This window comes from Alosa alosa, chromosome 17 (assembly GCF_017589495.1).
Source record: "Alosa alosa isolate M-15738 ecotype Scorff River chromosome 17, AALO_Geno_1.1, whole genome shotgun sequence".
In the NCBI taxonomy this organism is placed as follows: Eukaryota; Metazoa; Chordata; class Actinopteri; order Clupeiformes; family Clupeidae; genus Alosa; species Alosa alosa.
Window position 1 is genome coordinate 8,847,291 of NC_063205.1, and position 21,524 is coordinate 8,868,814.

The 21,524-nt window shown below is 44.8% G+C and overlaps 1 protein-coding gene across 2 annotated transcripts in view; it reads left to right on the forward strand.

Moving 5' to 3' along the window:
- The first annotated feature begins 1,106 nt into the window (after window positions 1–1,106).
- Window positions 1,107–21,524, forward strand: part of col7a1l (collagen type VII alpha 1-like) — a 49,520-nt gene continuing 29,102 nt past the window's right edge. For both annotated transcript variants that reach the window (XM_048267249.1, XM_048267250.1), the window contains exons 1-18: window positions 1,107–1,276; window positions 4,337–4,517; window positions 5,128–5,287; window positions 7,888–7,981; window positions 9,322–9,495; window positions 10,312–10,478; window positions 11,375–11,504; window positions 11,689–11,805; window positions 12,261–12,416; window positions 13,982–14,098; window positions 14,402–14,554; window positions 15,002–15,121; window positions 16,540–16,698; window positions 17,292–17,405; window positions 17,716–17,865; window positions 19,741–19,878; window positions 20,298–20,444; window positions 20,605–20,724. In XM_048267249.1, the coding sequence (XP_048123206.1) occupies window positions 1,198–1,276; window positions 4,337–4,517; window positions 5,128–5,287; window positions 7,888–7,981; window positions 9,322–9,495; window positions 10,312–10,478; window positions 11,375–11,504; window positions 11,689–11,805; window positions 12,261–12,416; window positions 13,982–14,098; window positions 14,402–14,554; window positions 15,002–15,121; window positions 16,540–16,698; window positions 17,292–17,405; window positions 17,716–17,865; window positions 19,741–19,878; window positions 20,298–20,444; window positions 20,605–20,724 (2,476 nt within the window). In that variant the 5' untranslated portion in view covers window positions 1,107–1,197. The remainder of the gene's footprint in view (window positions 1,277–4,336; window positions 4,518–5,127; window positions 5,288–7,887; window positions 7,982–9,321; window positions 9,496–10,311; window positions 10,479–11,374; window positions 11,505–11,688; window positions 11,806–12,260; window positions 12,417–13,981; window positions 14,099–14,401; window positions 14,555–15,001; window positions 15,122–16,539; window positions 16,699–17,291; window positions 17,406–17,715; window positions 17,866–19,740; window positions 19,879–20,297; window positions 20,445–20,604; window positions 20,725–21,524) is intronic.

The window sequence follows — 21,524 nt, forward strand, 5'->3', positions numbered from 1 at the left end:
AAATCATGGGTTGTGTGGGAGTGTGTAGAGCATCAATGTACACACTGGAAAGTTGTGAGAACTTTCATTTAGAAGCTCAGTATACTATATAACCTGTAATTATAAATTGTTGTGTTTTTGTTAGCTTAGAGTGAGTGCATGCACACACATATACATCCTACATATTGAGCTTTTTAAAAATGTCTTTCTTTCTCTTTTTTCTATCCTTCTTTCACAGTTTCTCTTTCTCTCACTATCTCTGAGGGCCTCATTCTTGCATTTGGTCAGGTAGTTTAATCTGCAGTCTGGTTGTGTTTATACTCAGAGCACACAGCCTTTGCACCTCCACCAGTGGTGTGGAAACAGAATGGGACTAACTATGGTGTCCCACTGCTGCAGGGGGGAGAGACTGGCTCAGATCATGCATTGGCCTCCATGCCACGCTGGCAAGGCTGGCATGGGAGAGTCTAAGATGACGAGGTTCATTGGCAGCTCAGTAGAAATTAAGTCTATTCTGCCATGGGCTTAGTGTTATAGTCACCCACTTGGCAAGTTCAGATGTTTTGGGGATTTGGATGCGATGCATTTAGAAACACATTATCGCTGGGAGAAAGAGCCTTAGCAAATGCTGGAAACAGTTCCTATTTCCCATCACTGCCTGCTCTATTAAGTTTGATAAGAATGACACAAGGAAAATCTCATCAATGAAATGGAAATGTTTTCTTCTTCTAGCTCTTATTCAGAGCAATATGATATCCTAGTTCCTGTGATATATCAGAGCCATGTTTTCTATTAGGACAAATTCACACAAGGTCACGGACAGAAATTTTTCAAGCACCGCGCTCTGCATTTGAAAGATGTGCTGGCTGATAAGGAGCGAAGATAAATCGTCCACAGATACAGAGCTTGTTTTCAACGGCAAATCATCTCCAACGTGAATTACGCACAGATCAAGCTGGCCATATACATACTGCATGGTGATGTCTATCTCATACTCTCTCTCTCTCTCTCTCTCTCTTTCTGTCTCTTTTTTGCTTTCAGATAAGGCCGAGGCACAGCTGAGTTCGGCGGAGTGTCAGAGAAGGGGTCCAGAGCAGTGCCTGCAGGAGGAGATAAGAGGAGGAAAAGAGGGAGGACGGAGGAAGAGGGGACGGCAAGAAGAGAGAGAGAGAGACAAAGTGAGAGAGAGGAGAGAAAGAGGAGGCCGAGGGGAAAAGGATGGATTGCCTCCATGCGTGGATCTCGCTCTTGTCACTCTTGTCTCTCTCGACATGGACGGTTCTTGGCCAAGCCGAAGGTAGGGTGGGGGCGGTGGCAGTGACAGATGTGGGGGTGGGGGTTGGATGGTTGGGAGGGGGAGAGGAGAGGGGCTCCTTCACAGAGCCTCAGACAAGCAGACAGAGGATCTATCAGGTCCAGATGCGAAAGTGTCTGCACACCTGCCGATCGGGGCAAGGCCAGGGGAGAGGGGGAGTGGGGGTTTATGTCCAAGGATGGGAGGGCGTCTGAGACGCATGCAGCTGCCCGCCTGCTGTGCCCTGTTCTCCACAGGCCAGTCTGAGACCGGAGCGCCCACCTATGTAGGACATGGAGACCACTGAAAACACAATAAAAGCGAGAAATGAGTGTGTGTGTGTGAGCATTTATGTGTTTGTGTGTGTGTGTGTGGGGGGGGGGCTGGGGCAGAGCAGAATGGATGTAGTAGTAGTAATAGTGGTGGTGGTGGTGACGAGCGAGATTTCAAGGCCAATACTTTTGCCCTGAAACACAGTAATTTTCCAGCCCGCTTCTGTTTGCTGTGAGTGACGGACTGAGTGTGTTAGCCGTGGGGGGTCGAGTCACCTTGTGTGATTTGTGATGGCTGTGTTCTTTTCCAAGTGTCAAAACCACATCACCCAACCTCACACACACACTCTCGTTCTCTTTTTGGTTTTGATGTTTATAAACAATCTCTGGCATACTGGTGCAAAAAATAAACATATCTGAATAATAACTAAAAAGGTGTGAACAGTAACTTGCTTAATGAGGCATGCACCAAAACAAACATGACTGAAAGAGACCATTTTGCCATCAGGTTCCACAGCAACCTGTTGTTGGGACTTTGGAATTTGCCTGAGTAGCATAGCTCTTCTTTTGGGCTGTTGGCCAACAGCTGGTGTAGAGTCTCAACCATCCATCCATATGTACCATATGTATGTATGTATGTATACATATCTTGGGTACATAATGTATACATACATACATACACATAAGGGGGAAAAGGGAGAGAGAGAGAGAGAGAGAAGGAAACATTCATGTTATGGAGTTGAACAGACAGGTGAGATGTTGTCGTGTTGAGAGATGAGCAGTCTGTCATCGCTTGTCATGCCTTTATTTTTATTGCACTGTGTGGAATTGCAGGCATATGTGTCAGAGCTAATCCCTTGTAAGCTGCTTCGCCTCTGAGAAGGCTGTGGGCCGACAGACAATATGACAACATGACATTAGCACTAACATAGACTCCCCTACAGGGTGTCTGTCAATAAATGGTGGTTCCAGGAACACACATACACACACACAACCACAAGTGTACACTTACACACATATAGGCTACCATACCACCACAGACACACACACACACACACACACGCATATGTACATGTGTACACAGACATGCACAGCACCAATCGTAAGCATAGAAACAGCGCAATGTCACATACTACTCAGGAATTCAGCTCATCTAATTAATTGAAGGTTAGGGATGTATTGAAGTTGTGACCTTTTATAAAGATGATAATTAACTTGGTGCAGTGATCTACTCACAGAGGTGACACGTTGAACTTGATAAAATGCTTAGCTGCGCCAGTAAACTCCTGCAGTGCCGAGTCTTGCACTGAAAGCAGTGATAAGACTTCACAGCTGTGACTGTAAAATCAATTGAGCTGTGTGTGATTTCTGGGCAGCCATGTGAGTTCTGTTTAGCTACATGTGATGTTGAGATGTGTTTTCATGTTACACTTCGCTGTGTTCCGCTGGAACCACTGTGCGCGTCAGAAGCAGAGCTGTGCGGCGTGCGTGCGTGCCGGAAGTACGCGTGATCTGCATTAGCGGGCATATGGCGATCACCTGACAGGCTGGACACGGCGAGCGCCTGTCCAGCGGAGGATCTGTTTGCCTGCTCCGTGTTTTAAATATCCAGCCCAGGGAGCACTATCCCAATATCACCTGATTTTTCCAGCACTCTCAGCTGAGTTCTTTCCCAAAGGCAGTGAGCCTCATGTCAAAGCGTCTAATGCGTCTTAAGTGTGAGGACATGTTTTAGCAAAGTCTCCATATGGTGGCCATGAAAGGTGGCAATTTAGAGTATCAAAAGGCCTGCTCAAAATGTATGTTTTCTGTGAATGTGTACTAAACACATTCTGTGAATGTGTGCTCTATTGAAAGAAAGAAAGAAAGAAAGAAAGAAAGAAAGAGAAAGAAATAAAGTACCAAAGAAAGAAAGGCATGAAGAAATAAAACTGTAAAAGGAGACTATAAAAAATGAATGTGGTAGATTAGGAAGGAGAAGAGGGATGGCAAGTGAAATCACCTACAGCCATATAAACAAACCCTAGGCTTTATGGAGCGCTGTAATCCTTGTTGTTGGTGCTTTACTACAAAGCATCATGAGGCTACCACAGGAGCTTCACATACCCTTGCTCTCTTCCCCCCTTATTTATTTGTTCCTTTTTTCATCCCTTTCCTTTTTCATTTGTCTCTGTCTTTGTTTCTTTGTGTGTGTGTGTGTGTGTGAGAGAGAGAGAGAGAGAGAGAGAGAGTGAGAGAGAGAGGTGCGAAGTCTGGCTCAGGACCACATTGAACCGGGGTTCTTATTGGAATTCTAAGCATTAGTCATTGCTGTTGTTTTATTAGCAAAGTGGTGCATTGAGCGTGTGCTGTTGGCACCTCCCTAAGGTGACTCTTCCTACCAGGGAGCTCTTTCACCAGGATTGTACTGCCATCAGGTGGCGGTTAACCATACCACACCCCATCACCTTGCCTCCAAGATGTCCATGAATCCTGCCATTTAGGATGAAATTCATACTGGATATACATATATATTATCTATATATATAATTTATAGCATAACTTTGCAATATGCAATTTGCAATAGAAAGAGGTCTACATTGATTTTAAGATCAGTAACTATTCTTTCAGCTGAAAATCTCCTTTCAGCAATGCTTGAAGTCTCTTTTTGAAGTTTGCGCTTGACCTTAAGTGTTTGATATGAGAGTGTATGAGCAAGAAAATGGGAACATGGGAAATGTAGTGCCAGTGCACAAACGATTGGGACAACTCAGATAGTAATGTTACAGTTTCCTCTGTTTTGCTTTCGCAGAGTGCCGCACAGCCATGCCTGCTGACATTGTCTTCCTCGTGGATGAGTCATGGTCGGTGGGGCCTACAAGTTTCCAGCAGGTGAAGGAGTTTATATCCTCCATTATGCGTGCCTTCCAAAACCGCATGCTGGGGGAGGCGGGTGTTCGATTTGGGGTCACCGTCTACGCTGACACCCCAAGGTGAGATCAGCTTTTGCCCCTGGAATGTGTTGGTGGGTGCAAATACAACCAAGGCTAATCATGATACTGTATTGCAGTGGAGTGAGTTTGTATGACAGTCAGGTATTGATATTGAAGTTATTGCTGGAGGCGTGCTTAGTAAGTCCATAAAACTATTACCATATGACCTCTACCTGTCTATACTTGTAGAACACTCTAGTTCTACGCTGCGGCAGAACAAAATGTCTCATGTTAAACTGACTTTCTTTCCCTGAACATTTTACATTTTTAAAACCCACACAGCCATTCATTTGCATGCTCATCTCAATCTATGGAATAATGCATGTCTTTCACTGTTTAAAACTTAAAAACCTCTTGCAAGGACAGGTCATCCAGCAGTGCTTTAAATAGCACTTTATGCGGTAAAAATACCTTTGAGGAATTCAGGTTTGTGTACGTTCCTACTACTTTAACACCTCCCTAAAAACCCATATATCAGTGTCCCAGAAAGCTGGACTGGATCCAGACAGGATGAGGGTTAGATTAGTGTTGTAGAGTTGTAGAGAACAGCTCTGAGGGGAGCTCCAGCAAGCCAGCCAGGGGTTGACAAGCTGTCCCTGACCCTCCCCAGGATGCGCATCGCTCTGACGGACTACTCTACGCTGGACGAGGTGCTGAGGGCCGTGGAGGAGATGCCCTATGAGGGAGGTGGCAGCCGCACGGGGGAGGCCTTGGAGTTCCTCGCCGAGTCCGTCTTTGGGCCCTCCATAGCCAGGGACAACACCGCTAAGGTAAAGCTTCCAGTTTCACTTTTAGCCTATCATGCCAGCAGAGCAGAACTTGGTGTCCTAGATCTGTTGGATTAGCCTGGGAATACCCATACCAATTTTAGGCAAATTTGGGATTTGCTCTGCTGGTCCATCTGGCCAAGAGGCCATTGACGTCCATTTCCAATGTCCCTAAAACACGGGCATGCAAATGATCGCTAATCCGGTATGGACGTGTATTTCTTTGGAATTGAAACTTTGCATTTAAAACCTTAGTTTTTCAATTTACAACATTGCTACACTTTTGAAACAATTTGGTAGGCCTAAGAGTTTAATGTACCAATTTAAGTTTAATTTCACTGCTAGTTACGCCCCTGCTAGAAATCATAAGTCAATGAACCTTTTCCAGACCCACTCCCAACTGTAGGCTACAATCAGAATCTGGGTATTACCAGGCTACTGTTGGGTTGCTTGCTGATGGCTATAGTCCTGCTTCTTCTGTCAGTGTAATCCAAGTTCATCATGAATTCATGCATCCGAGGCTGTGGAAATTCATTCCCCACATCTAACAGCATTTACCAAATTCATCTGTAAATGGCCTTTTCACTCTCAGCATTCATGAATCTGACTAAATAGAAAGCATCTGATGGAAGAAATGCTGGATACAGGGCTGGTGTGAATGCTAATGAAGCTAACGCGATTTATTGTGTCTGAATTCTGGACGAACCACAAATACATTTTTCATCACTGTCCGCATGCCGGTACATTACCATCAGTTTGTGCGTGACGAGACTGGGGTTGGGTGGTGGCTAAATTATGAATAGGCCTAATACTTTGTATTAAAATGTCGTCACTTCTGACCCAAGCAAACGTCGTCACTTCTGTTATGACCCATGCAAACGTAAACTGACTTTTTAATCGACATCATAGGCCTACACCAGATATGTCAAAGTCAAGGCCCGCCTGAGCCGGCCCGCGAATAAATTATATACGGCCCCGCCCCCGTGGTTGATATTTGATTAGTATTAGAACCGGCCCGCAGGCCACAGCCGCCGGGTGCTGTTTTGCGCATCAATACTCCATTCCCCACAATGCAACGGTAGCCCACGAACTCACTGCGGCGCCGCAAGTGGGCCTCGGCTTCATTATTCATCAGTATTCAGTCAGGGCAGGTGTCAACTTTCAGCTACCCCCCTCCCCAGTGTTGTGCCTGAACGCGTTCATTGAACGAAAGTCACTCGTTCATATGTATTTTGAGCGAACGTGAACTGAACGTACTGTATTAGGCTAGTACTGCCTGATGAACGTTACTGTGAACTCGTTCATTCTGGTGTCTGAACGGAAGGCTCCACGCGAAAACCCGGCTAAAACACACCGTAAAAAGGCCTTAATATGGCAGCATGCAGGTCACCATTTGTCAAACTATGGGCAGCGGTCCGCAATGTGGACAATGGTCTGCAGAGTAAAATTATTCCCGGGCCATCGTCTGATAATTTGCTGCGCAATTGGTCAAGGAGCCGCGGACAGAAAAAGAAAACAAACATTTCTGCAATTAGTAGGAAATACTTGTTAATTTGGTGTCAGAATTAAGTCGTGGTATGAGCGTTTATTCAATGCATGCGTGTGCACGTTGGTAGCACCTATTGGAAGGCTAATTATGAAACGACATCTAATAGAACGACGTGGATTTATGCAACTTCCATAAAAAACAGAGCACAGACTATATAAAACACTATTTGGCATTAAGTATTAAAGTCAGCCAAAAGCTATTAATTAGTCTTAGTTAAATATAGTTAAAGATCTTCAGGTCAGTGATTTACGCATGATCTGATCACACAAGCTGGTATTGTGTCTCCTGAATCCTTACATTCAGGCATTCAAATTAAATGTAATTAAATAACATATAAATATTCTATCAGTGTATTATGCTTGCATGAGGGAAACGTCCCAAAACAACGGCACCCATATAACTGCTGTTGTTTTGAGAAGTATTTCTCATGCAAGCATCATGCAACAATGCAAAAACAATGTAACTATTGTAGGCCTAATTATATTTTACATTAGTAAAGCAGTACTCTGATGTGCATGTTTTCACAAACGTTTGTGAACAATCTTAGCACTTTAAACATTGACTGTTTTGAAGTGCATGTATAGCAATATAGTATAAAAATAATAATAATTGTGATATCGTTATGATAATTTAATGGGGGGTGGGAGGAGGGGGTGGGTTCATTTAGGGGGGCCCTATGACCCCAAAATATGCCTTGACTGGGCCTCAGGTCAAAGAAGTTTGAGAAAGGCTGATGTAGACGACAAAGCAGCAAGGAGGCATCATATGATCATTTAAACAAGTTTTATGACAAGGTCGGTGGGATGGGAAAAATCGTACATTTGTGCAAACTTTGCCCGCACTTCAGTCACAGTCATTATTCATTTAATCATTAAATAAAATACAGTACACGTCTTGGTTCAATAGGTTACGTGCAGTCATTTTAATGTTTTAATAAACATTGAACCAGTCCGGTCCTCGGCTTGTAGCAAATTTGTTTTTTTGGCCCTCTAATGTATTTGACTTTGACATCCCTGGCCTACACCAACTAGTTTCTTTAACTTACATTTTTCAGATCACTATTCTTATAACCAACGGCCGATCAGATGATACCATTGACGGGCCAGCGAAGACAGTGAGAGACAGTGGCATCTCACTCTTTGCCGTGGGTAAGTCCATCACTTTTTTTTCCCTATTAGACATTCTTTTTATTAGATCAATTGAAGAGTATACAATAATACAGTACAAAAGCATTGTTGCAACCATGCCAGGGGGATGTACATTACACAGAAATAATAATAAAATAAAATAATAATGACACATTGTAAAGCATAATGTAAACACATTGTAAAGCACAAAAAGTGTTTGTGTTTTGACAGCCTCCATCACTTTTATCATCATGCCACATTTAGCAGTATCATGTGTATGTAAGCTATGTAGGTAATGCTAATATGTGCTAGTATGTGCACTTTCTTGCTCTAGTCTAGTAGTAGCAGAGGTTATGCATCGACCGATCACCATGTGCCTCAAGCATCTCTCTCTCTCTCTCATGGTCTCAGCGAGACACCCCAAGCGCTGAAATAATTACAGCTCATTAGCCGGCGGCGGACTAATTGCAGTAATTTTTCATCAGGATCCCTCTCAACACTGCCTCCCACCGGTCTAACCCCCCCCCCTCGTGCTGCCCTCTCTGACACAAAGTTATGACTGTCCAATCAATCTTCTCCCAAGAGGGCCAAATAAATCACACCAAGCTCAACTCCTCCCTGTGTGTGTGTGTGTGTGTGTGTGTGTGTGTGTGTGTGAGTGTCAGCCTAGTCATATGCATCAGGCTACACCAAGCCATATACATCTCCATGCGCACACAAGTGTGTGTGAAGTCATCCTTCACTGTCCCATGACACAGCACAGAACAGGAGATGCTGTGTTAGATATGTAGCTCATCTGTTTTTTTTCCTCGGCCTTCTCTTTTTTTGGGAGCAGTGTAGGAACTCCATTAGTCAGTCACGCTCTGACACGTAGCAATTAGTCCAGCGATTTAATGGTGCAGAACTCGTGGATTTACAATCGACTGAGATCATTTTTCCCTGTTCCCGACAAATGAACGGAGATATTTTGGACCGCGTGCTCGAGAATACTTATGAGCCAATTATGTAGTACATCCAGTGTGAATGATAAGGCTACTGTGTTCGCTTGTTTTATGTGGGTGTGCTCAAAGTTTATTATGAACATGAAAACTTTCATCCAAGTTTATGAAAACTTTTCAAACAATTGGGTGTGCCAAATGCCCTAGCTGGGACATTCTGTGAGAGCAAGTGAGTGTTTGGTCTAATACAGGGGTCAGGAGGTCAGCGTGTCCATTCTGCTGGTCTGCAAAGGCAGCAGTAATGGTCCCTGACCATGCATTACATAATGGAGGCTCATTGTGGGGTCACTGTTCGTTTAACCAGGGGTGAATCTGATGTCACGCTTTTGGTCCTTGTGATCTTGAGTGGGTTTGTGTTGTCAGGGGTGAGGAACGCAGATGTGCTGGAGCTGAGGCGTGTGGTGACGGAGCCCTACGAGGAGCACCTCCTGATGAGTGCCGACTTCGCCTACCTGGAGGACCTCCTGCTTCGGCTCTCGCGCAGAGTCTGCTTCACCGCCTCCGAGCCTCCACGACCCATCACCAAGACACAACCAGGTCAGGCACGCACGCACCCATGCACCCACGCACGCACACAGACACACACACACACACTCACACACTCTCTCACACACACACACACACGCACACACACACACACACACACACACACACACACACACACTTCTGCATTGCCACAATCAGAACCAAACCCTCATACTCTACTGATGTTTAGCATAAGCCATTAATCTGTACCTCTTAATGGGAAATTGAAGTTAAATGACGAACAAGTGAGGAGCAAGACACTGTGATATTAAAAACTCTGCTATTCACTCTTCACCGCCCTGTCAAAAAGAGCAGCTATTCATAGACCTGAAATATGCAATTTGAATATCCGAGTCAAACCAATATATCTGATTTCCATAAAAGAAATAACCAGCTGTTTACCCTCAGATGTTTGATATTTGACTATAAATCCTGAGCTATGACCTGTTCACAGGCACTTTATGAGGTTTGCATAGTGCAGTGGGGTGATAAGATTAAATATGCAGGCTCGTTAAAAATTAGTTTATTTTTGATATCTGAAATAAAGCCTGACCTCTTTGAATATTCATACTACTGTCCTATTTTCATATTTTCTGAACATGTAATTTAGTAATGTCCTATCATTAACCTCCTATTATCACCCTCATTCCTCTTTTGTCTCCCTTTCACTCTATCTGTCTCTTCCCCTTCTTCTGTCACTCCATTTCTGTCCCTCTCATTAATGTCCTACTTATCACTCTCTCTCGTTCCTCCCCCCTCCTTTCTCTCTCTCTCTCTCTCTCTCTCTCTCCTCATTCCATGTCTCCCTTCCTGTTTGGCTGTGTGTAGTGGTGGATGAGGTGATCGTGGGGCCGAGGGACCTGCAGGTGAGCGAGCTGGCCTACAGCTCCCTGAGGCTGACCTGGAGCCCGGCCTCTGGAGACGTAACGGGCTACAGGCTGCTGGTCACTCCACACTCTCCAAAGGGACACCTGCTCTCGGCTCAGCAGACTCAGGTGAGCGGAGGCAGAAGGCTTACGCTGCACAAGAGACCCGACAACAGATGGTCACCAAAGAGAGAGGGACAGAGAGAACAAGAGAGAGAATGAGAGAGAGAGAACAAAACAGGCTTGTGCAAAATTCCAGAATTGAATTGAAACTGGCTCTTAAATTCCAATTCAATTCTTGAATTTCACTTACATTTCAATTGAGGTAGCAAGCAGGAAGCAGAATTGCAATTCGAATTGTGCACAACCCTGGAACAAAACAACAAAAGAGAGAGAGGAGCTGCTGTTACTGTAACACCACTGACCTTGCTGAGAGGCTCAGAATTGATGGACAAATGCCTACGTCCGCAGGAAGGATCATGCTCTATTAATTAAATTGCTTAAATATATCAAGGCATCGACTTCAATCTTAGATGTTTAGACTGAAGTTCTGTCATGTCACATACAGAACTATTAGCAGTTGTAACATTTCAGAAAAGATCACTCGGATGAGGTCAGTGCCTATAGCTCTTTTCTCTCTAGTGGTCAATGAGGACCATGAGCAGCAGATACTCAGGCTGTTTTACTGTATGCCACTCAGAGTGTGAGTGCTGTGTGCCGTTAATGGACTGCAGTGTGATGTGTGCATTGGGAATTAAAATTGGCCAGCTGTTTCAGAAGACTTTATCATAGTATAGATCAGTAGTATTTGTGGACAATGCTGTAGTATGAATTATACAATAATAGTGCAAGCAGAGTAATGCAGGGAAGCAGAAAAGATGTCTAAAGATGTTTTAGCAAGAGTGAGCGCTAATGCAGTGGCATGAGCATCCTAGCTGTGAGGAGGGTTTGTATTGGTCACTTCATGACTCTCCTTTCTCCCCCTGTGTTTTGGTCTGTCCTGCTCTGTCCTGCTTTCGCTGCAGGTTGACCTGAAGGCAGATGAAAGTACTGCTCAGGTGGTGGGCCTGACCCCAAAGACAGAGTACTTACTCACTGTGTATGCCATCTACCCAGGACGTGTCGGGGACTCAGCCAGCATCATCACAGAGACAAGTGTGTAACTCCTGTCTAACACACACACACACACACACACACACACACACACACACACACACACACACACAGACACACACACACATATGCATGTGCATATGTTTGCTTTAACACACATTACATGTAATACACACATTACACAAAGTAGCGTGTTATTCATACAACTGTTCCCTGTGTTCCTCAGCTCTGCTCCCCCAGGTGGCTAACTTCCGTGTGATCGAGGAAGGCCTCTTCTCCTTGCGCCTGTCCTGGACACCTTCTTTAGCCAAAATCGATTCCTACAAGATCTTCATCCCTCGACGTGAGCAGCTCTTTTGAGACGGATTTGGCACCAGTGTGTTTTCATGCTCGGCTTGTGCACATCAGGAATTCAGTTCAGGCTAGGTGTCTAGATAACACCCAATTCTAATTCCTAACGCGGGTTTAAAAATGTAATTGGCTAGCGCCATTGATTTGCTTGAAGCAGCTAATATATTCTCCAGATTTCATTTGCATTGGAAATCAGGAGAATAATGCAGATATTATTACATTACATTACATTTGGCTGACGCATTTTGGCCAATATTATACAGAGTGATGAGATTATAAGACTGTAAGACTGATTGTTGCCTCCACCATATTGAAATGGGCAACTTTTGATGAATTTGTTGTTTTTGAGTAGAGTAGAGAAGTGAGGAACAGCTCTAAAATCAGCATTGTGCAATAAGAAGCTCCAATGTTATGGTGGTGATGTGTGTGCTTTGATTCTGTCCTCAGCGGACCGTCCAGGACTGGTGTACGAGCAGACAGTGCGTGGCGACGTCTCCTCCCACGTGATTGACAGTCTGGAGGAGGATAAGAAGTACACCGTCAGCATTTATGCCGTCTACCCCGAGGGCCGGAGTGAGCCGGTGTCTGTTGTGGGCAGAACATGTACGAGAGGCTCCCTCGCTCACTCACTCACTCACTCACTCACTCACTCATTTCTTGGTGTTTTAAGCCCCCAACATTGTCTTATATATATAAGTATATATACTCTTTTGATCCCGTGAGGGAAATTTGGTCTCTGCATTTATCCCAATCCGTAAATTAGTGAAACACACACAGTGTACACACAGTGAGGTGAAGCACACACTAATCCCTGCGCAGTGAGCTGCCTGCATCAACAGCGGCGCTCGGGGAGCAGTGAGGGGTTAGGTGCCTTGCTCAAGGGCACTTCAGCCGTGCCTACTGGTCGGGGTTCAAACCGTCATCCCTCCGGTTACAGGTCCGAAGTGCTAACCAGTAGGCCACGGCTGCCCCTGTCTTCAAGGCAGCGCTGCCTGGAAGACACTAGGGTTAGGCATGGGTTAAGGTTAGGATTGGGGTTAGGGTTAGGATTAGGTGCCCTAATTAAGTTGACGGTGGCAGCGCTGCCTGGAAGGCGGTGTTGGGGGCTTAAAACACCATCGAGCCGCTCGCTCACTCAATCCCTACCTTTTATCTCCCCTGGGCGTTTTCTATTTATCACTCTCTTTTTCCTTTCTACTCCTCTTCTGCCTTATGCAGTCCCAAAACCGCGCTCTCTCTTCTTTTCACTTCTCCTCTTTGTGTCTCTTCTGTTCATAAAATTGTTAATGTCCTCTCTTCTATAGTGAGGCTTGAAAGACACATTTTCATGCAGTTTGCTTTTCATGAGTTGTACCACAGGGGGGCAGCATTCACTTTCTGACACTGAATCTATTGGCTGCAGTAGCATGCATCCTTGATGTGATCAATATATTGGTGTGTTATACTTATGAAATGTTGCAACTTTTAGTCAGTGCAATTGATCATCATTTTTTGAGTTGATTAGGTATTGAATTTATTATTGTTGATATATTATTGGTCGTAGGCTATGAGTAGTAGTAGTTGCAGTGCCCGCCCCTCATTCATAGTATTTCAGTTTGCTTTCATTACAAGCACTGCGCCTGCACCGTCCTCTGTCTGCCATAGAGTGGTGGTATAGCACTAATAAATCCATATCTGCAGTCTCTATATATCTTACTTCAAAGCAGCTTGCATACATGCTATTTACCTTTGCGCATAAAATGATCATATTTGCTTATCAATAAGTGATAATCAGGTAAACTTTTTAATGTTGCTTGAAACTTCATGAACTTGTTGAACTACTACCGAAGTGAATTGTGCTCACTGCTATTAGATTTAGCTCTTGAGGATGTGGCCAGAGTTGGGTGTGAAACTGTGTGTTGTAGTGAAGCTGATTCCACAGAGTTTGGTGTGAAATTGTGTGTTGTAGTGAAGCTGATTCCACTGAGTTTGGTGTGAAACTGTGTGTTGTAGTGAAGCTGATTCCACAGAGTTTGATGTGAAACTGTGTGTTGTAGTGAAGCTGATTCCACTGAGTATGGTGTGAAACTGTGTGTTGTAGTGAAGCTGATTCCACTGAGTTTGGTGTGAAACTGTGTGTTTTAGTGAAGCTGATTCCACTGAGTTTGGTGTGAAACTGTGTGTTGTAGTGAAGCTGATTCCGGTTGGGAAGCTCCTGGTGGAGAACGCCACCACAGACACGGTGCAGGCGCGCTGGACCTCCGTCAGGGGCGCCACGGGTTACAGAATCACCTGGGCCTCCACAGGTAAATAACTCCACTGCCTCGCCTCTCAGCAAACACCACTAAAACAAAGCAACACAAAACAGCAAGAACAACAACAACCACAACGGAAAGATCCTTGAGACAACATTAGCGTCATAGTCATGAAGTTCTACTAATTGTATTTAAAAGAAAAATCAAACGCTAGTTAGCAGTATTGTTTAGACCATTATTGGCTTTTGTTCACTGAAAAAGTAAACCTAAACTCTTCCACCAATTAAAGAATGCCATTAGGTTTGTCTTCAATGTTTTATTACACATGTGTGTGTGTGTGTGTTTTTTTTCCAGCGGCGGATGGACACATTGAGAATGTGAACTTAGGGGACTCTTACAACTACTACATGATCCAAGGCCTCCACACAGGCACCCAGTACATCATCACCATCAACCCCATCTTTGGGGACATTGAGGGGCCCGTCACTACCACTCGGGCAAAAACACGTGAGTGTGTTTGAACAACAGAGATCCCCTTCACTCTCACTGTTGGTTTCTGTCCATCACCCAGCCGATTCGTGGTGCTCATTATAGAGTTACTGTGCCCATGCTGCCGTAGTCTGTTGTCCTCATTGTTATGTTATGTCAGATTAGATTATAGATCAGTGCTGCAGTGGATTGTGGCTTTGTGATGTGTTGTGTAAGCATTTCAGTTACTTTGATGTTTGCTTATACACTATTTCATTCCATTCGTTGTGTCTGTTTATTATTTTATTGGAGCGATCTTCATGTACTTTTCATATGTAGGTTGTTGCACTTCGATTCTTGTCTTTTATGACTGCAGTATAAAGTATTTGAATAACTATGCAACAATCATTTGTGTCTTGTTGTTGTGTTTTCTCTCTCTCTCTCTCTCTCTCTCTCTCTCTCTCTCTCTCTCTCTCTATCCCTCAGTGGATTACAGTGCGGTCCAGTCTCTCAAAGCTCTGAGCATCAGCACCAGCAGTGCGCTTACGTCCTGGAACGCTGTCCCTGGGGCCACTGGCTACCGGTTGGCCTGGGGTCCTACGCCAGGTGACCCCCCTGCCTCCCCCTTCTCTCCCACCTCCATCCCCCCTCCTCTTTTGCCCCTCTCTGTGCTCCATTCCCTCTCCATGGTCCTGCCGTTGTGGTGTTACTGGTCTCTCATCACCAGGCTGCTTTTTATTCTGCTGCAGTCTGCCTGTACTTTACCTGTGTCTGTGTGTGTGACGTTGTTTGTGCAGTGAAGTGAAGGTGCCTCTTCACACTCGTTGTGACTCATTCTTTCAGGAGCAGCACTGGATTTTGTTGGGGTGTGTGTGTGTGAGAGAGAGAGAGAAAGTGTGTGTGTGTGTGTGTGTGTGTGTGTGTATGTGTATGCGTGTTTCTGTTTGTTTGTTTGTGTGCAGGTGTGTGTATGTACAGTATATGTGTGTGCGTGTGTTTTTTGTGTTTGTTTGTTTGTGTGCTGGTGTGTGTGTGTGTGTGTGTGTGTGTGTGTGTGTGTGTGTGTGTGTGTGTGTGTGTGTGTGTGTGTGTGTGTGTGTGTGTGTTTTTGTGTTTGTTTGTTTGTGTGCTGGTGTGTGTGTGCGTGTGTGTGTGTGTGTGTGGGTGTGTGTGTGTGTGACAGCGGTAGGCGAATGGCTGTTTGATGTCACCATATCCCATCCAAAAGATTGAAGGGTGATGCCTTTTGAAAGAGATTGTTGCAGCCAAGCTCAAGCAACCCCCAACTTTAATGACTGAAGGAGAGGATGCGCTATTGGGCCCAGTTTCCCTTTAATGACAGCCGAGGCTTGTGGGTAAATCCGTGCGGAGAGGTGGGAGGCGGACTTGATAGATCCAAGCTAGTCCAGATAGTTTAAAGTTAGCATCATCCTTCCCCAGCACACTGGCGGTGAGAGGGGAGTAGGAGGATTGATCAGGGCGAGATGAAAGGAGGGGAGAGATTCTGACTTCACCCACGAGCACCATGTTACGTCTTCATGCAGGTTCATTATATTTGTGTTTGGTTTTTTTGGTGGTGCTTCATGTTTGACGTCTGAAAGTAACCCAACAAATAACGCAAAACCAACAAATGCAATTGCACACTCGTGTGTTGTATATGAATTATTCTAAAGCTGTGTGCATGCTTAAACGTGTGTGTGTGTGTGTGTGTGTGTGTGTGTGTGTGTGTGTGTGTGTGTGTGTGTTTGTGTGTGTGTGTGTGTGTTCGTGTGTGTGTGTGTGTGTGTGTGTGTGTGTGTGTGTGTGTTTGTGTGTGTGTGTGTGTGTGTGTGTGTGTGTGTGTGTGTGTGTTGTTTGTGTGTGTGTGTGTGTGTGTGTGTATGTTTGTGTGTGTGTTTGTGTGTGTGTGTGTGTGCTTGCTTGTGTGTGTGTGTGTGTGTGTGTGTGTGTGTGTGTATGTTTGTGTGTGTGTTTGTGTGTGTGTGTGTGTGCTTGCTTGTGTGTGTGTGTGTGTGTGTGTGTAGAGTTTGTGGGTCGTGACCGTCCCCGACAGGTGGCTCTGAACGGCAACACTACGGAGTACCTGCTGAAGAATCTGGTGTATGACACGGAGTACGTGCTCTCTCTCTACGTGCTGTTTGGGTCCGTGGTGGGACCTGGAATCACCGCCACCTTCCGCACCTGTAAGTGACACATGAACACAACAACAACAACAACAAAATAAAAAAAATCAAAATAGAATACACATGGTAATGTCAACAGCAATAGATGAATATAAAATTCATACACTCATGTAAACACACTCACTCACACACACACACACACACACACACACACACACACACACACACACACAACACATACGTGCACTTAAACGTTAAGACTTGGTGTTAATATAAATGCATACACAAAAAACTTTATGCAGGCACATGTCACTCAATGTTGATTATACAATGTATTAATTATACAAACGTAACATTGAACTGTGATCAAAGAGATCAGTGTCACGTTTATCATCATCTCCCAAAGGCTGATCCCAACGGGCAGCTCCAATCCCCTCACTCTCTGCAGGGTGCCAGTGTTTGTATGGCACGTTTTCACCCCTCCATAAGATCTCACATGTTCACACGAGACATGGAGCAGGAAGCTCTACGTTTGATCACATTTCTCTTTAATGTCCTGGATATCACATGTGGCCTTTCTGTCGTTCTCTCTCCCATTCTCTCTCTCTCTCTCTGTCTCTCTCTCTCCCAATTCCATTGTTCCTCTTTTCTAGCGCCTCTCGGCTACGTGTCCAACTTCAAGGTCACCTCCTACACCAGCACCTCCATAGATGTGGAGTGGAGCGCCATCGTTGGAGCCACTGAGTACAAACTCACCTGGAGCCCAGGTCAGTGGGATAGCACTGGTGCAGGGTCAGTGTCACTCATCTCAGGGGTGGACTGTGGAACCCTGGGGCACCGATTTCCACTCTGGCCATTTTGACTTCTGTAACCGGAAGTTCACAGTAAATTGACATCTACTCACTGACATACCTGTGGTTTCTATTTCTTTTATCATGTTAAACACTACAGGATTTAGACAGCAAAAGTTTCTATACTTCTTTTCCTATACTGATGTTGTCTATACCGTGACCAGCTTCTTCTGGTCACTGCTATGTACACATGCAACCCAGACACGGTGTCTGTCTCACTCCATAGATGGTGCAGCAACTCAGAGCCGCTACTTGGACCGCAGTGCGCTGGCACACCGCATTGATGGACTCATCCCACAGATTGTGTACACTGTTAGCATCGCTGCCATTTACGGCAACACAGAGGGGCCAGAAATGTCTGTCTCGCAACACACAGGTAATCTGATGTCTTATGAGAGTAGAATATGTCTTAGGGAGAGTAGCCATTACATTACATGGTCATACTTATAATAAATAATTGAACCATAAGAAATATTAATGTCCTTTGTATTTAAGCATGCTGATTCTAGAAGCACTGTTGATCATATTTATCATGCTGATGATTTGGGAGCATTGAGTGAGGGGACCACGGTGTGGACCTAGCAGCTGGTCAGTGTGTGCAGGCTGCAGGACTGGCTACTGTATGTAGCTGATTACAGGTCAGCGTAGGGTGCACACGATCAGAGAGAGTGTGAGAGTAGGTTAATACTTCAAGTTAAAGTGAACTAGGGGTGTAAAGGTATACATATTTGTACTGAACCGTTTAGGTACAGGACGTTAGGTTCAATGCAGATGTGTACCAGACCATGTTTCAGATTCGAGTTCCCACACATATATAAATATTAAGTGATGGATATGTCAGTTTAGTTAATTGACGTCAAAACATTGTTATACTAGCAGTACTTACAGGTTTACTATACCGGAATTTAACCAAAACCATCACTTCAACACAAAGGTATGTACCGAATGAACCGTTGGACCCCCTAAAGTGAATATTGCAAATTATCATACACAGTGGTCACTGAGTGGTCAAGATTGAAGACAATGACAACAGTATAAAACCAAACAGTGCAAATGTGACTAATCGCTTTAAAAACTCACATACAGTAGCCAACTGATTCATTGAACACAGTGGAAGATAAGGTCATTTTTGTTAAAGCAGGTTAGAGTTAGGACAGATCCCCATGTTGAGCTGGTCCTTGCAGTGGGCAGCATAATAGCTAAATGCTATTTTAACCTGTTTGGTTATACTCTGGGCACCAGAGTTAAATTTATGTTGGTTGAATGGGTACAGGTACTGTAGCTGCTGGTTTGTACTTGATAAGATGTTCTTGAAATATCTCTTGAAACTAGTTGACACGGTGTGTTTAAAGTGAAGTGATAGGCTTTCTGATTTTGCAATATGTACTATTGGGAACCCCTCATTAAGAAACCAGAACAGGCCAAGATTTGATCAACTTATTATGCCTTGCCAGAGGCAAGCAGGCAGTGATTGCTCGAAGCAACCCCCATTGTTCCCACGGATACGTTCCGTGTCAGCAGTTGATTGGCACTGTCTGTGGTTCTTGGCCTTCTTGCTGCGGGCAGTCTCTGTCCAGACTGTAACCTGGTGTGGTGGCTGGACCAGCACTGCGGGCCTGACTTGGGGCAGCTCTCCTTTTCTCTCCTGAAGCCCTTATGTGCAGCACCATATCTCTCATCACTTTGTCTCTGTCATTGAACATCATTCTTTATTGAACTGGTAACATTGTTTGAATATGAAAAGGCCCTGTTGCCCTCAAGTGCCTTGAGACAATGTCAGTTGCGTTGCTGTGATGGAATTATATACATTTAATTGAATTGCAATTTGAAACGCTTATCAATGATCTCATTTAATTTCTCATTTAATTTCAACTAATTTCTCAGTAGCAGTTTGGCTGAAGCTGTGTCATTTTCAGATGAAGTGTTTGATAAGTAAACAGTTGCCCATGAATAGGAAGGGGAGAACAGCAGATGCAGTGTTACAGATGAGTTTCATGACACGTGCCTGCTGCAGCAGGGTTTTGCCACAGTTGTTTAATCAGAAAAAAATTCTAAATTCTGAATTAAGACTTCCATTTGTCATTTGCACCATCAAATCAGTTTCAGCAATCAGATGTGGATTTTTCAAAGCTTATGGATGGAAAAGAAAATAAAGGCAGATGCTATCTGCTTAGCACCAGTGATTGTGTATTGTGAGCAGGGCTGTGCAGTAGGAATGCTAGAGTTGACAACATGGTTTGGGTGTCTCCAGCTTCGCCCACAGACTCGGAGCAGATTCCGCCGGTGAGGGAGGTGAAAGTGGTGGACATCGGTATCAACACCTTCAAGCTGGCCTGGAAGAGGACGCCGGGGGTGTCGGGGTACAAGGTGTCCTGGAGCTCCTTCCATGGTACGCTGCAGACATGTGCACAGTCAGGGTTTATGACTCTACTATGAGATAGTGGATCTTCAATGCTCAGATGACATCAGAGTCAGTCTCACATGAAGTGGAGTCATTCAGTTCAAAAAGTCTTAAAGTTCATGGAAGGAACTCTAACTTTGTTCCCTGGAACCCATATTAAGGGCGTGTGTGTGTGTGTGTGTGTGTGTGTGTGTGTGTGTGTGTGTGTGTGTGTGTGTGTATTCACTTCCACACTTTTTTATGTAATTACCACAATAAATCTCCCATAATCCTCACCGGCCACATAATCCTTGACCCCATCCTACCTGCAGCAGTACCATCTAATATCTCTTCCTTTTAATTAATTGCCAGTTTAGGCATTCTGTTGGGTCACAATTGTGAGATTGTCCCTCTTCTGCCCTCTGCAGGTGGGGAGGAGAAAAGCCAGCTGGTCCCTGCCACCTCCACTTCTCTGACCGTCAAGGGGCTGCAGGAGAGTTCGCCCTACAAACTTCAGGTGACGCCCATGCTGGGCGAGCGAGAGGGCAGCCCATTCATGCTCACTGCTCGCACACGTGAGTCCACCTGACTACCTGGATAAAACTGACCTGAATTTTAGTCTTTAAAAACATATGTCCACTCTACTGTTGAATTGATGGGGCTATCTCAATGACTTATCATGCCTATCTAAAAGCGTAATTTACTCACTCACTGGCTTGTCACTCTGTGTTGTAGTGGACATGCCCAAAGTGAATAACTTTGTCACCCTGGACGTGACGGACAACAGCACGGTCCTGAACTGGACGAGTGTGGCTGCGGCGTCCGGCTATCTGCTCTCCTGGAGGCACATTTCACGTAAGTCAGCGAGCCACCCCCGAGCCCTCTGCTCCAGCTCAGGAATATAAGCAGTGAAGGGTCACTAAAGGAGGCGGTTCAGCCAAGACAGAAAGCGGAAATTTACACAATGTCTGCCCACGCCATAACGGCTCCAGTGCGCGCATCAGGTTTTAGATGGTTGAGAAGGTCAAGGTGATTTGGAGTTTCAGTGCATGGTCAGTGGATAGCCCCTTTGTGTTAGTCCGCCTCATGCAGTAAGTGTGTGGTTTTGCTCGGGGCCGTCAGCTCCGCTGTTACGCTAATGGGGCTGTCCTTTGTGGGAGCATGAGTCTCGTCGGAGGAAATATCCCACACCTGATTCACACTGTCCATTTCCTCACTCCTGCACACACATCCACTCCTAAAACCTGACTTTTGCATCACACTTTTCAAAACTGACCTCAAATATTGACATTCTGTGCTTTACCTTTGGTTGCCTTATGATGAAGCTGAAATGTATTAATATACTAGACATCCCTTCATCTCTCAGTGACGGTGCACAGGTCTTGTGCTTCACTCCAACATCCACTGAATGAGGAATAGGTGCTGTGTTAGTGTTAAAGTCAGTGGGAAAGAAGCGGAGCAGCTCTACCATATCATACCTGTGAACATACCTATGATCATACCTGTGATCATACCTGTGATCATACCTGTGAACATACCTGTGAACATACCTGTGATTATACCTGTGAACATACCTGTGATCATACAGTACCTGTGATCATACCTGTGATCATACCTGTGATTATACCTGTGATTATACCTGTGATCATACCTGT